General features: G+C 48.7%; 1 protein-coding gene across 1 annotated transcript in view; it reads right to left on the reverse strand.

Annotated features, from left to right (window-relative positions):
- Positions 1-3,581: 3,581 nt before the first annotated feature.
- The window catches only part of LOC144761223 (beta-1,3-galactosyltransferase 2-like), a 145,617-nt gene continuing 134,719 nt past the window's right edge, over positions 3,582-14,479 (reverse strand). Inside the window, exon 2 of the mRNA XM_078646702.1 lies at positions 3,582-5,052. Within this exon, the coding sequence (XP_078502828.1) occupies positions 3,969-5,009 (1,041 nt within the window). The 5' untranslated portion in view covers positions 5,010-5,052 and the 3' untranslated portion in view covers positions 3,582-3,968. The remainder of the gene's footprint in view (positions 5,053-14,479) is intronic.

Genomic DNA, 14,479 nt, shown 5'->3' on the forward strand with positions numbered 1-14,479 from the left:
GCCCGATTCATAAAGGGATTTACGACTCGTAAAGTTATGAGTGTGTAGTCTTCGTACTTGTGGCGGAATGTCCACACTGAGTACGGCAATGCGGGGATTTAGCCACGAGTGCGACGACTCCCCACTTGTTACTTTACGAGTCGTAAGTCCTTTTGTGAGTCGGGCCCTAAGTCTGTAGACTTTGTAGAGGGAAATCTTGCAAGTAGCATCACAACAGCTACTACAATTCATTAAGATGTGACAAAAGAGTTAAGCGTAGAATACTGAACTATTAGAAATTATTTAGAAAGAAAATTTATCATAACCATCAAAACGTATGAACTATAAGGGCCCTCTCAAAACATTCCATGGCAAGGTGTAAGCACTTTTGTTGTTCTGGTATTCAATGTTCTTTGTGTGTGCTGTCTTTTTGTGATCTGTCAGTCTGGTGCAAGATCTCATTAACAGAAACCTCTTGTGCTGGTAGGACTCATGGAGGTTCCGTTTTTACCTGAGTTGAAGTGCCTAAGTCTGCTGCAGTTGAAGATCTGTATCATGTGATGGTTTGTTGAGCAGCAAAGCTCAGCTGCCAGAAACCACTTGTGCTGTTAGTCTGATGACAGTTCTGGCTTTTGAACTAAGATGTAGAGGTTAACTCTGGTGTACCTTTAGCTGAGCTACCAGAAACCAGATGTGTTGGAAGGTCCAAGGACCGATGATTTTTATAGTGTTGAGTTGCCGCTGGGCTGGAACTGGAAGAGCACAAAATCAAGATACAATAGTTTTGTTGGGTGTGCATACCTTCTGGATCTTCAGCTTGGGATTGTGATGCCAAACCATCAGTGACATTAACGCAACTTATATGGATCTGGTTTTAAGTCATAGGGACACACCGTGAGGCATCTATGGAGCAACTCAAAAAGGAAACAAACATCACAGTAAACAACCTTCATGGTCCACCCATAAGGAACAATGCCATAACCATAGGGAATAAAGACACCATTGTAGGGGCTTGAAGAGGTCCACCCAGAAGGCACGAGGCATAACTTGAGAAAATGAATAGATACCACATTAGTTGGGCAATGGAGTCCACCCCAAAGGAGTGTGGTGCACCTTGAGGACTCAAAGGGCCCACAGTAATGAGTTTGTGGGCCCCCCCAATAGGAGTGATTCCTCGAGTCAAGGAAGTCAGTAGACACCACAGTAAAAGTCCTATAGAGTCCAAACAAAAGGGTGAGGGGCAACTTGTGGAAGTAACCAGACCTCACACTAGTGAGTCTTTAAATTCCAACCAGAAGAAACAATGGTGCCATCAACGTCAACAGACATCATAGTAGTGGGTCTGCGCAATCTACCTAGAAGGTGCCATGGCACCAGCTAAGAAGTGACCAGATATCACAGTAGTGGGTCTATGGGGTCCACCAAAAGGCGGTAATGGCATAAATGATTGAAATTACCAGACAACACAGGAGTGGGTCCGTGGGACCACCCAGGTGGGTTGGAAGACACTGTTCACAGAAGTGGTTGCTACAAGTGAATCAATGAGAGGCGACACTCAGCAGCCCCATGAAAGGAAGTAGTTAATTTTGAGAGGAGGAGAGTGTAAGGCAGTCGCATGGGTGGGAAGGAAGGAATACATGAGGTGAACGAGGCAGGGAATGTGGCCTTAGGCACTTATAGGTCCACACAAGGAAGATGACACAGGAAAACTCCATATTTTCCTCTCAATTTGCCTCAGCATCAGGGCAGGATGCTCTTGGAGGAGACATTAATTGGTTAGATTATGGTCACGTGACCCCAGTGACCAGTTGAGTCTGTCCAGTGCTTGAGTTCAGCCTGGGGTAGAAGGAGGCAAGAGAGAGAGAGAGGGTAAAACCTGCAAGGGTAAAACAAAAGGAGATCACACAAGAAAAGCAAAACTAATGCAGGGAATAGACAGTAGGTTCTTGGCCCCACAATCAGGACTTCCATTTGAGTTTCAGATAAACATTGTATGTTCGCAGAGCAACCACAATGAATTACATGGGTATTTAATGATCCTCCCAGATATCGTGAGTTGCCATGTGCTAAACTGAGACCTTTACTTTTTTGTGTGGACCAATGGAGGGTCATGGTGAGCCTTTTCTTAACACATACCACTTGGGTGATTCCAGGTATCAATAGAAAGGGAGTCCCACATTGAGAACATCAGCCTTCCAAAATAAACTTGCATGAAACATAGGCCTATCTTTAACCAAAGAGGGGGTGGGAGGTACACTATATGAATATAAGATGAAGGACCAGCTGGGTGAGCATTACTCTTAACAACCAAGTACCAAGGGGTTTGTCTAGCCCGGATTACCAAATAATGTCCATTGACAGCTTACCGAGAATCTCATATCAATTAGTGATGATTACAGGCTTGCCCAGTGTATTGTAGCAATAATGACCATTACAGGCTTTCTCAACACATCATACCAGTTATTGACCACTAATTGAGAGGTACAGTAAGAGCGCACCTAGGTACGTGACAACTAGGCACACAGCGGCATTAGATTGAATAGCCTTGCAGACCTATCCCATAACAACACAAAAACAAGCAGTGGTCTAGGACATTTGTCATCGCTCCAAGTGGAACTTTTCTTCCCAGTGCCTCTAGACCATCATTACCCTTCTCTTCTAGCGGAGGGCTATAAAATATCAAGTGCCTCAGAGGCTGTTCTGTAGGTTTAAGGCACTATGGGCCCCATGTAGGTAATCTCATTTTACCGATTCCTAAATACTGAATTTTACCGATTCGGTATTTAGGAATCGGTAAATATGATGTAGGTAAAAAAAATCGGTAACATTTACTGATTCGGTAATGTTCCTTATTACCGGATCGGTAATACCGATTCGGTAATAAGGAATACCTTCCCATTCATTCCTATAGGCCTGGAGTCCCGTAGGAATGAATGGGAAGCCAGTCACTATTACTGATTCGGTATTTACCGAATCGGTAATAGCGGGAGCATATTCAAGGGTGGCAGGGTGTCACATTGACACCGTGTTGCTCCCCTGAATCGTGCATGTGTGCACATGTGGAGCACATACATGCCCTAAGGGCATGTATGTCTGCCACATGTCACCTTGAGAAAAGCTAATTATTTCTTTTTTAAAGGTATTCAGTATTTACCACCAACTTGTAGTTGGTGGTAAATAACGAATCCTTAAAGGAAAAATGCACTCACTTAAGTGCTACCTACGTAGGGCCCGATTCACAGAATGAACTTAAGACTCAATCCTAAACTTACTACTATTTTGGTATTCACAGAATGCACTTACTACTTTTGGCATTCACAGAATGAACTTAGTACTTTTGGTATTCACAGAAGTTAGGATTTTGTCTTAAGTTTGTCTTAAGACAAACTTAAGACAGACTTAAGACAGACTTAAGACAAACTTAAGACAGACTTAAGACAGACTTAAGACAAACTTAAGACAGACTTAAGACAGACTTAAGACAAAATCCTAACTTAAGTCTTTCTTAAGTCCGTCTTAAGTTTGTCTTAAGACAAACTTAAGACAAAATCCTAACTTCTATGAATACCAAAAGTAGTAAGTTCATTCTGTGAATACCAAAAGTAGTAAGTGCATTCTGTGAATGCCAAAAGTAGTAAGTGCATTCTGTGAATACCAAAATAGTAGTAAGTTTAGGATTGAGTATTAAGTTCATTCTGTGAATCGGGCCCATAGTTTTTAAGGAATCGGTAATTTACCGATTCCTTAAAATAAGGAATCAGTATTTTACCGATTCCTTAAAATAAGGAATCAGTAAATTACTGAATCCTTATTTCCAGCCTCCTACTTTAAAAAGGGCTAAATACCGGTCGGTAACGGGAAATTCACCAATTTTCGGCCGTTACCGACCGGTATTAAGCTACCTACATCTGGCCCTAGATCTTAGAGACTGAAATTCATTGTTGGTTAGAAGAAGGAGTGTACTTGTCAGTAGCGTCAAAGGCCTTTCTCTAGTTTTTGTTGCCGGGACATTTGCGGTTGGCCGTGAAGTCTTGCCATATTTGCAGAAGTTCCGCTGGGCTGTAGTGGTGAGCCGTAATGAGTGTGTGGAACCGGCAGTGGTTGTAACTTATTTTGTGCCCATTGAAGAGGTATCCGGGTGAGACAGTAATTTTTATATTCAGCTTTTCCAGGCAGATCCCAACAAAAGCGTCCTCCATGTGGAGGAGCGGCACAATCTGGGCGACATCGTAGATCTTCTTGGCCATGTCTCCAGAAAACACATAGCCAGGCCCCGCTACATATGGAGGGTACATGTCTCTGGCATAGACCTCTTTCGGGACATAATATTTACCACCTTTGGCCCGATTTACTGCAAACCCTGGAATATAATACCCAGAGATGTATTTTTTTCTGGCTGGCAGTTCAGTTTTTAGAAGGTTGTGAACCAAATATCCAACATTCAAGAACATGTCGCTGTCTATTTTTAAAACATAGCTGGCTTTGGGGCAGTATTTGGTCACCCACTCCATACCCATGAGAGTTTTCAATGTCAAGTTATTGTACGTGTCCAAGAAATCTTGTTGAATAATGTCATGGTACAAATCACTTTCTTCTTGGAGTGTGAGCTGGACACTGTTGTTGTAATGAGGAGACATCGCTGTTACAAAGACTCTTACAATCAACACCCCAGAGACATTGCTTACGTTACCCCATGTTTTCCGGATTGCGTCTCTTGTCACTTCGTCTTCTCCCTGGACAATGACCAACATCACCAAGAATGGTGCCCCATCCTTGCACTTGTCTGGTTGATTGATGGTGAATTTGTAGTCATAGGGATATGGTGGTACAAGTGGCTGCCTCGTGGTCCTTTGTGAAAAGTTTCCACTTTGCTTCTGTCCACTGCTCTTAGGCTGGAGTATGGATTGATCCAGTGCATTGCTCCAAACTTCTTTTAGATGAACAACCACGGAGATCAATAAAATGCATAAAAATCCAAAAACGACGAACCTTAGATTGAATTGTGGCTTCCTTTGTATTTTGCAGATCATTCTAGAAAAAGTGTCAGGGGCATCATAACCACAAAATCCTTACCTTGAAAAAAAGAAGCAGAGTGTTAAATACAGGAAATACATGGGAGCCAAAGGATCTAAAGACAAATAAAGAACATGGCTGATGGAAGTAAAAACAAACTGACACACACCCTGAAGCAGCGGCCATCTCCATGAACTCCAGCATGGGTCTCAATGGACATTTGCACTAGGTATGTTGCTAGTACAACTATAGATTAGGGTGACGCTGTCTGCAAATATGCTCCTCCTTGGCTTCTGGGATGACAGCCTTTACAACGCTGTCATCCTACTGCTCAGTGCTATTAAAACGCGGTCGTTACTACAACCGCGTTATTAGTACGCGATACCTTTACATCGCAAGTCATTAGAACGACTTCGTGTAGGGTGAGCTAAGGTATTGGAAATGAATTCCAACACCTTCCCTACTGTTGCGCAAACTGGAGTAGGAATAGTAAATAATACTATTCCTAAGTCCAGCGCGCCCCCTCTCAGTTTCTTCTAAATGGTACCCCCTGGCCCATTCTAGCCAATTGTCTCTCCTTTTTCTGCATCTTCCCTACTGGTCTCATTTTTATGGAGTGGCCTTAACTGCACAAGTGCAGCGGCTTTCCCGCAGTGCTGAGTCCCTGAGTCCCGTTTTAATGTTTAGGGAATTTCATGCTAAAGTCTTCATAACTTTTTTCTGCAAAAAATATCCGGTCAAATATGTGTCTTTTTTGCACCACATATTTGGGTTTCTAAAGGTATCTAAAATCTCTGTATTCACATGGAGGGAACCAAAAAAATGACCAAAATATAGCAATTCATTATATTGAAAAATATAAACAATGTGCTGTGCATGAAAGTGTTTTGGGACTAGCCCTATGGCAGAACGGACCAGTCCTAACCCCATTTCTTTTTTTATATAAACAAATTCCTGAATTCTGTGTCAAATGCAGTGTCTCTGTTTTCCACCTCCCCTTCCACGCAATTAAAAGACACCTCTGCTCCACCCAGCTTGCCCTTTCTGCCGTTCCACTGATCCGCAAGACCAGAACTGGAGGAAAGTCCTTCTCCTTCCTCACTGCCAAGACCTGGAACACCCTGCCCCTCCACCCCAGACTATCTCCCACACTACCCAAGTTCAGGAAGGACCTCAAGACCTGGCTCTACGAATGACCCCAGCACTAGACAGATCTGCTCCCCACCCCCCCTACCCCCCCAGGGCCTTGAGATCCTCACAGATGTGTAGTTGCGCTCTACCAATCCTTGATTGATTGATTGATTACGGAAATGCCCTCTACGCAGGAGCTTCGGCCAAACTCCTGAAACTGTTTTAACGCACCCAGAACGCCTTGGCACGCCTGATCCTCGACATCCCCCGCCGCAGCCACATCACACCCCACCTTAGAGATTTGCACTGGCTCCCCGTCAACAACAGGATCACCTTCAAGCTCCTCACCCACGCACAGAAGGCATTCCACAAAACCGGACCAGCATACCTCAACAGACGACTCAGCCTCTACACCCCCACCCACCAACTCCGCTCCACCGACCTTGCCCTCGCCACAGTCCCCCGCTTCTGAAGAGCGACCTCCGGCAGCAGATCGTTCTCCCACCTCGCCGCCAAGACCTGGAACACCCTCACCACCAACCTACGGCAGACCCAAGACCTGCTGACCTTCAGAAGACTCCTCAAGACCTGGCTCTTCGAGCAGTAGCAGCATCCCCTCCCCCCCTTAGCACCTTGAGACCCTCACTGGTATGTAGTGCGCTCTACAAATGCCTTGATTGATTGATCTTATGGTGGTCTGCAACATGATGAAAATCTCACCAGAACACTTTACTTCAGGCCAGCCTGAAACTCAAGATTGTTTCAGAACTGCACTGGGTCAATCACTGGCTGCAGAGACCTCTGGGGTAGAGGAGTGCATGTGGTAAACTGGGGCTACTTAACATGGATGGGGGTGCGCAGTATCCTAACTAGCATTATGTGACTCCTCGCCACGTAAATAACAACGACACTGCGGACCATCAGTGTGTCGCCACAAATAGTAGGTCATAAATCCCATTCAAGTTCAGTATAAATTAAATTACAGGTGGAGGTAATGGGTCAACCAAGGAAATCAGACTCACCAAATGGGAGCTTTAAATAGTCAAACCATTGTGATAAAAAAAAACACTTGAAATACTCGGGGAATGAAACTTCCGAGTACAGGTGGAAGAAATAAGACAAGGACTGTGGGAAATTGACATTAAAGGAATAAGGACTTGAATCTGCAGACGGGTAGCATAAACCTACCTACCCATAACGATCGCTAGTAAGCAGTCGATCTTGTATAAAATTGAAAAGGAAAATGATAAAGCTGCAGAATAATGAATCTCTACTGCCATCAAGTGGCTATGTGGGGAACACAGGCCTTCCGCAAGACCTGCTCTGAGGCGCTCCAGCGCACGCAGGGGTGCGAGGCGGTGTCTGTCACCGGCGCGTGCTTTATGCTGCATCTCTGCACAGGCTACTCCAATTAGCGATAATTTGGAATTGGAGTGATAATTACGAGCTCATTGGGACGGGCGCCCGAGAGCACTGAAGGCAAAGGGTAATCAAGAGCTCATTGTAGTTCAATAACACCATCAGCATCACGACCAACGCCGAAGACACACTCACCGCCGCCGAAAACCTACACTTCCAAACCCACACCGACCCCCAGATCACCCTCAGAGGAACGCTCATCTACAGACCCCCGGGCCCACAGACACAATTCAGCGAAACCATCGCCGACTTCATCAGCCCGAACGCCCTAGCATCACCAGAGTACATCCTCCTAGGGGACCTGAACTTCCACCTGGAGAAAAACAACGACAACAACTCCACCACCCTGCTCGACAACCTCGGACTCAAGCAACTGGTGAACACCCCCACCCACTACGCCGGCCACACGCTCGACCCCATCTTCTCTGCCAGCAGCCACGTCGCCTTCAGCCACTCCACCGGACTACACTGGACCGACCACAGCTGCATCCATTTCACCTTCAAGAAGACCACATCCCACCACCACACGCTACAGATCCCCCGCAGATGCTGGAGCAAAGCCACCACAGACCAGCTGACCACATCGCGGAGCCAGAACTCACCTGCCGACACCCCTGACACCAACGACGCAGCAGACAATCTCGCACAGTGGATCACCAACTGCGCCGACGAACTCGCTCCACTGAAGAAACCCCCAGGCAAGACTAGCAACAGAAAAACATCATGGTTCACAGACGCCCTCAAAATCGCTAAGAAAGCTTGCCGAACCCTCGAAAAAGCTTGGCGCCACGAACGGACTTCAGAAAACATAACAGCCCTCAAGAGCGCCACCCGCGAATACCACCAGATGATCTGCACCACCAAAAGGACATCGTTCAAAGAGCGGCTTGACAACAACTCCCACAACAGCAAGGAACTCTTCAGCATCGTCAAAGAGCTCTCCAACCCCAGCGCCAGCAACAACGACATCACACCTTCACAAGACCTCTGCGATTCCCTCGCCGCATTCTTCCACCGCAAGATCGCAGATATACACGAGAGCTTCGGACCCCAGACTCCGCCACCAGCCACCAAACAAACGACCCCCACCACCAGCCTCAGCGCATGGACGCCCATCAGCACTGGAGACACCACCCGCGTCATGAACACCATCCACTCCGGCTCCCCCTCCATGCCCTCATCGTATCTTCAACAAAGCCGGCACCATCATCGCACCCCACCTCCGGAACATCATTAACAGTTCCTTCACGTCAGCCACCTTCCCTGGAAGCTGGAAACACGCAGAAATCAACGCCCTTCTGAAGAAACCAACAGCGGACCCCAAAGACCTCAAGAACTTTCGCCCCATCTCTCTTCCTCCCTTCCCGGCTAAAGTCATCGAGAAGACCGCCAATAAACAGCTGACTACATTCCTCGAAGCAAACCACTCGCTCGACCCATCTCAGTCCGGATTCCGAGCCAACCACAGCACTGAGACCGCCCTCATCGCAGCCACAGATGACATCAGGACCTTGATGGACAACGGAGAGACAGCCGCCCTCATCCTCCTGGACCTCTCGACAGCCTGTGATACCGTCTGCCACCACACCCTAATAACCCGCCTCTACAACTCTGGGATCCAAGGAAAGGCCCTTGCCTGGATCACATCGTTCCTCTCGGACAGAACCCAGAGAGTCCGCCTCCCTCCCTTCCGCTCCGAGGCCACCAAGATCATCTGTGGCGTACCCCAGGGCTCCTCACTCAGCCCGACCCTCTTCAATATCTACATGAGCCCCCTCGCCACCATCGCACGCAAACACAACATCAACATCATCTCTTACGCCGACGACACCCAACTGATACTCTCCCTCACCAAAGACCCTCTCACCGCCAAAGCCAACTTCCAGGACGGAATGAAAGATGTCGCAGAATGGATGAAGCACAGCCGTCTGAATCTCAACTCGGAAGAGATGGAGGTCCTCATCCTCGGACAATCCCCATCCGCCTGGGACGACTCCTGGTGGCCCACGACGCTGGGCACTGCACCGACACCCACGGACCACGCTCGCAACCTGGGATTCATCCTGGACTCCTCCCTCACGATGATCAAGCAAGTCAACGCAGTCTCGTCCTCATGCTTCAACACCTTGCGCATGCTCCGTAAGATCTTCCGGTGGATCCCCACCGAAACCAGAAAGACGGTCACCCAGGCCCTCGTCACAAGCCGACTGGAATACGGGAACGCCCTCTACGCAGGAACCACAGCCAAACTCCAGAAACGGCTTCAGCGCATACAGAACGCCTCCGCACGACTCATCCTCGACATCCCTCGCCGCAACCACATATCCGCCCACCTGAGAAATCTGCACTGGCTCCCTGTCAGCAAGAGGATCACGTTCAGGCTGCTCACCCACGCACACAAAGCACTCCACAACATGGGCCCGAATACCTCAACAACCACCTCTCGTTCCACACCCCCACCCGCCAACTCCGCTCCACCAGCCTCGCCCTCGCCACCGTCCCACGGATTCGCAGAACCACCACCGGAGGAAGATCGTTCTCCTACCTAGCAGCCAAGACATGGAACTCCCTCCCCGCACACCTACGACTGACCCAGGACCATCTCACCTTCAGGAGACACCTCAAGACCTGGCTATTCGAGCAGTAGCGGCACCGCCCTCTTCAGCGCCTTGATACCCTCACGGGTGAGTAGCTCGCTCTACAAATGTAGTGATTGATTGATTGAATAATAAACAGTGCAGACCGCTTCAGGGACCTTATGTCAATACTCGGAAAATGCGTCGTAAAGTTTCTCTGTGTTGAATGGTGAACTATATAAGAAGGGTGAAATGTCCCTACTAGCCAGTCCAATCCTGCTGCAGCATACGATAACAAGCATTTGCAATGCAAATTGGTCTCGCCTTTGTGAGAGTTAGAGTTAATGGCGTTGTAAATGACAGTGTATTTTCCCCATGTGTTTTGGGTTGGAGTGGAGTGGATGTATGTGGTGTGGAGTGGGATTTTGTGGGTTGGATTGGAATAGTTATTTGTGGAATTGTATGTGGTAGAATTGTGTGGTGTGGAGTTGATTTGTGTTTTTGAATTATGTGGCATGGTGTGCTGTGGAAATATGTGGATAGTAATTATGTGGTATTGAGTGTACTGAAATTATGTGGAGTGGGGTTGTGTGTCAGAGTGTAAATATGCGGAATGGCATTTTGTGTTGTGGAGTGGTATGCTGTGGAGTTTAATATGCAGTGAGCTGTTGAATTTTGTGGCATGATGTGGAAATCTGTGGTGGTTTCTGATGTATGTGTTGTGTTGTGAAATTGTGTTGAGTTGAATTATGAGGTATGGAATGCAAATGTGTATAGTGTATATATTGTAGCCCATTGCATTCACTTTCAGCAGCGACAAGGGCATTGGTGACATCACCCAGCGGCTTGCCCGTTATCTCTGCCACTGCCCGATTGCCCTATAGGCCTGTCGGACCCTGCTGTCGGGGGCCCATTTTCCTTGCTTGCATTAGGGCTGAAAACGCAGAGAATTATGTTCTTGGAGTGACCCCACAGTGAATACCAAGGAACAGCCACATGAAACAGAAGCAATACCAAGAACTTGCAAGGTAAACATAGCAAATCTCCCACAAAAAATAGACGCCACAAATACAGGCTGGTATTTAAACAGTTACATATTAAAACAAAATAGTGACAGTGTCTCTATGGGCCGGCCGGAATGAGCCTTGAGGCTTCAATGAGGAATTGTAAAGTGCTATTGAAATAGTGCAATATATCAACTCTACCCCCTCAGCCAACCACATAAACACATCTGGAAACCTAATTAACCCGTAGACTGCGGCGCGAATTCCGCCGCGGGCGTTTTAATCAGTGGGCGTTCGGACGGCGTTCTGTATAGCAGACTAGCTGCTCACTTGTCAGGAATGGGACGGGGAGACCAGGACTCGGAGTAATGGATATTACCGGTGAGTAACCGAGCATACCTCACTATTGTTTCTCTCATATGTCTCTCTTCTGGCTTCTTAGCTACTTTCTCTCTGAGGCCCAATATATGCCCCTGTTGTTGCCGTCATATCTGTCTCCGCTCTCTCTCATTATTTGCATCCCTCTGGTGCACCGATATCTGCTTCTCTTCAGCTCCAAATGTGCCTCTTCCTACACACACCTGCCTGCTTCTCCTCTGCCGCCCCCGCCTCTGCCCTCTACTCCTGGAGCCTTCTCTTCTCACTACCTATGGTGCATACAGGCTGTCCCCACGTGTCCTGAAGTGTATTATCCCTGGGAAATAACCTTTCTAAAACCTCTTAACATCAATATCCCTCTTGCATTGTATAGAGATATGTAATTGCCATTGGTGTTCTGCACTGTATGTCATCAGTATGGCCTTCCAGCGCTGTTGATTGTGTGCGATTCAGGACATCGTTCTGGGATATCCATCGCAGACAACATTTAACCCCTGCTGTGCTGCGGACAGCCCCCGGCCGTCCAACGTGACGGTGGGGGTGTGCGGAGGACGGCCGGAGTGGGCCAAAAAAGAAACATCTTCATTGTGAGTAGACATCAGGCCTCGCAATTCTTTCTGCAGGAATCCCCCTCCTGTCCACCTGCCTCCTCTAGTTGAACATACCAAGCAGTGACTGGCAGCCCATCCCTGTTATAGCCCTCCTTACCACGAAAAAACCCCACTGGGAACAAGACCCTGTTTATTCCTCCTGCCCACTACCCTTTCCACCCATCCTCCTCACCCGCAACCTTCACCATAGGCTTGTATACATTACCGATCCCTTTCTTGTTGGCTATGGTGTACACTGGCAAATATTCCAGCTTCTAGATTCGCATGCACAAACATAAAAACATTTACCATGGGTACCTCAAGCGTGCCCTTTACCCCTACATTTGCTTTTTCTCTACTGCTCTCATTCCTACTTCTCTTGTGCCTCCCCGCTCTTACCCCCTTATCGGCCTTTCCTCTATTGTCCACATACCTGCCTCCCCTTTGTTTCCCAATGTCTCCCTTCTGTCGTGCTCCCACATCGGCTTCTCTTCTGAGGTGCCCCCATTACCTCCTCGTCCTGTCTCCCCGTCCCATTCCTGACAAGTGAGCAGCTAGTCTGCTCTACAGAAACCCCTAACCAAGCTGAGCTGTTTGCACTTCCCCCTAGGATGACGTCACCATCACGTGACTATAAAGGGGGAAGTGCACTAAACAAACATCCTGTTCTTTTTTTTCTGCGATCTACGACCGCGTTGTCTGGCTGTGCTGTTCGGGGTTCCGGGTAAGTTCCCTGCTGTTCACTGTTTTGCTTGTGCGGCGGCCTGCTTTAGCGGCCGCCTTTTGTTTATCGCGCTGTCATTTCCCCCGCGCTTATGGCCTGTCTTCTTACACGCGGCTCGCGTTAGCGGACGTCTCTGTCTGCATGGTTGGGGTTTTACACGCGGCTCGCGTTAGCGGCCGTTCCTCCTCATTGTGCTCACCGGACGTTGGTCGGCCTGCTTCAGCGGCCGTCCTGGGTTTCTCTGGTCCCTCTTCGCGCTGCTTTAGCGGGCGGGAGCTTTTCTGGAGTCGGTGTTGTGTTCTCTCATGTTCTGGGAGCATTTAGGGGGCGTTTTTGGCAGCTGCTTGGGCCTTTTATGCCGGCCCATTTTTTCCTCCAACCACATGTGTTCGGGTCCTCGGTCCTTTATATGTGGGGTCTTTCTGGTGGTTTTTTGTCCTTGCTTGTGCCTGTTTTGGTGTTTTTTGGACTTGTGCTTCTGCAATGGCTTCTGAGGCTTCCTCTTCTGCGGCCCCTTTGGATGCCCTGCGCCTCCTTATCAATGAGGCTGTGGCTGCTGCTTTCCTGGCTAGGGATGCTGCTGGGCCTCCTCCCAAGAGGCCTTGTGTTTCTGTGGATCCACAGGCTGACCCTGAGGATGACTTGGGTCCTGATGAGGATGTGGATGTGCGTGGTTGTTTTGTTCAGGGTGCTGAGCTCACTGAACTGTTCGCCCATGTTCGATCCAATTTGGGGTTCTCTCCTCCTGCCGCTGATGTTTTGGAGGATGACTTCTTCACGCAGTATGTCCAGCCTGATCCGGACTCTTTGCCTTTGCACGGGGCGATCCGCAAGGTGTTGTCTCAGGAATGGAAGGAGGTGGACAAGTCTGCTTTTCCTCGTTTCCTGTCTCGGCGTTACCCTCTGGAGGGTTTTGCTGCTGAGTTTCCTCAGGCTGTGAAGGTTGATAATCTTATGGCTGGCCTTTCTTCTCAGGGTTTGGTCATTTCTGAGGACGCCCTTCCTGCGGACGCTGTGGATAAGCGTGTTGAAGGTGCTGTGAAGCGTTCTTATGCTGCTTCCAATTTTTCTATCCGTGCGACTGCCTATTCGAACTATATGGTTCAGTCGCTTCTTAAGGATTTCCAGTCCCTGTCAGTTCTGCTGCGAGACGGCGAGGATGCCACGCCTCTTTTGTCTTTGATGGAACAGCAGGTGCGGTACCTCTCGGATATTTCCTTTGGCAATTCGGGGGCGGCGGCGGCTGCTTCTGGTGCTTCCATCGCTGCCTGTCGTCATATTTGGATGCGTTCCTGGAAGGCGGAGTCTTCCCAGAAGTCGGTCCTCCTTAAGTTGCCCTTTTAAGGTTCCAAGGTGTTCGGTCCTCAGCTGGAGGGTATGGTCAAGCAGTCTGCTGAGAACCGCAAGCTGGTGGCTCCGGTCCGCCCTCCTTCTCGGGGTCATGGGTTTGGTTACCGTCGCGCTTTTGGGCCCCCTGCTCGTAGCGCTTCTCAGCCCTTTCGTGGCAGGGGTCGTGGCCCAGGGGGCCCCTGGAAGTGCCAAGCCCCAGGCCGCTGCCGGTGTTGCCACCCCCGCTTCCTCCTCTTCTCAATGACTGTCTGCCTTTACCAGTTGGTGGTCGCCTCCAGTCCTTCCGCGCCCAGTGGTTGTCAGTCCCGGATGCCT

The sequence above is a fragment of the Lissotriton helveticus genome, chromosome 6 (genome assembly GCF_964261635.1).
Source record: "Lissotriton helveticus chromosome 6, aLisHel1.1, whole genome shotgun sequence".
NCBI classification, from domain to species: domain Eukaryota; kingdom Metazoa; phylum Chordata; class Amphibia; order Caudata; family Salamandridae; genus Lissotriton; species Lissotriton helveticus.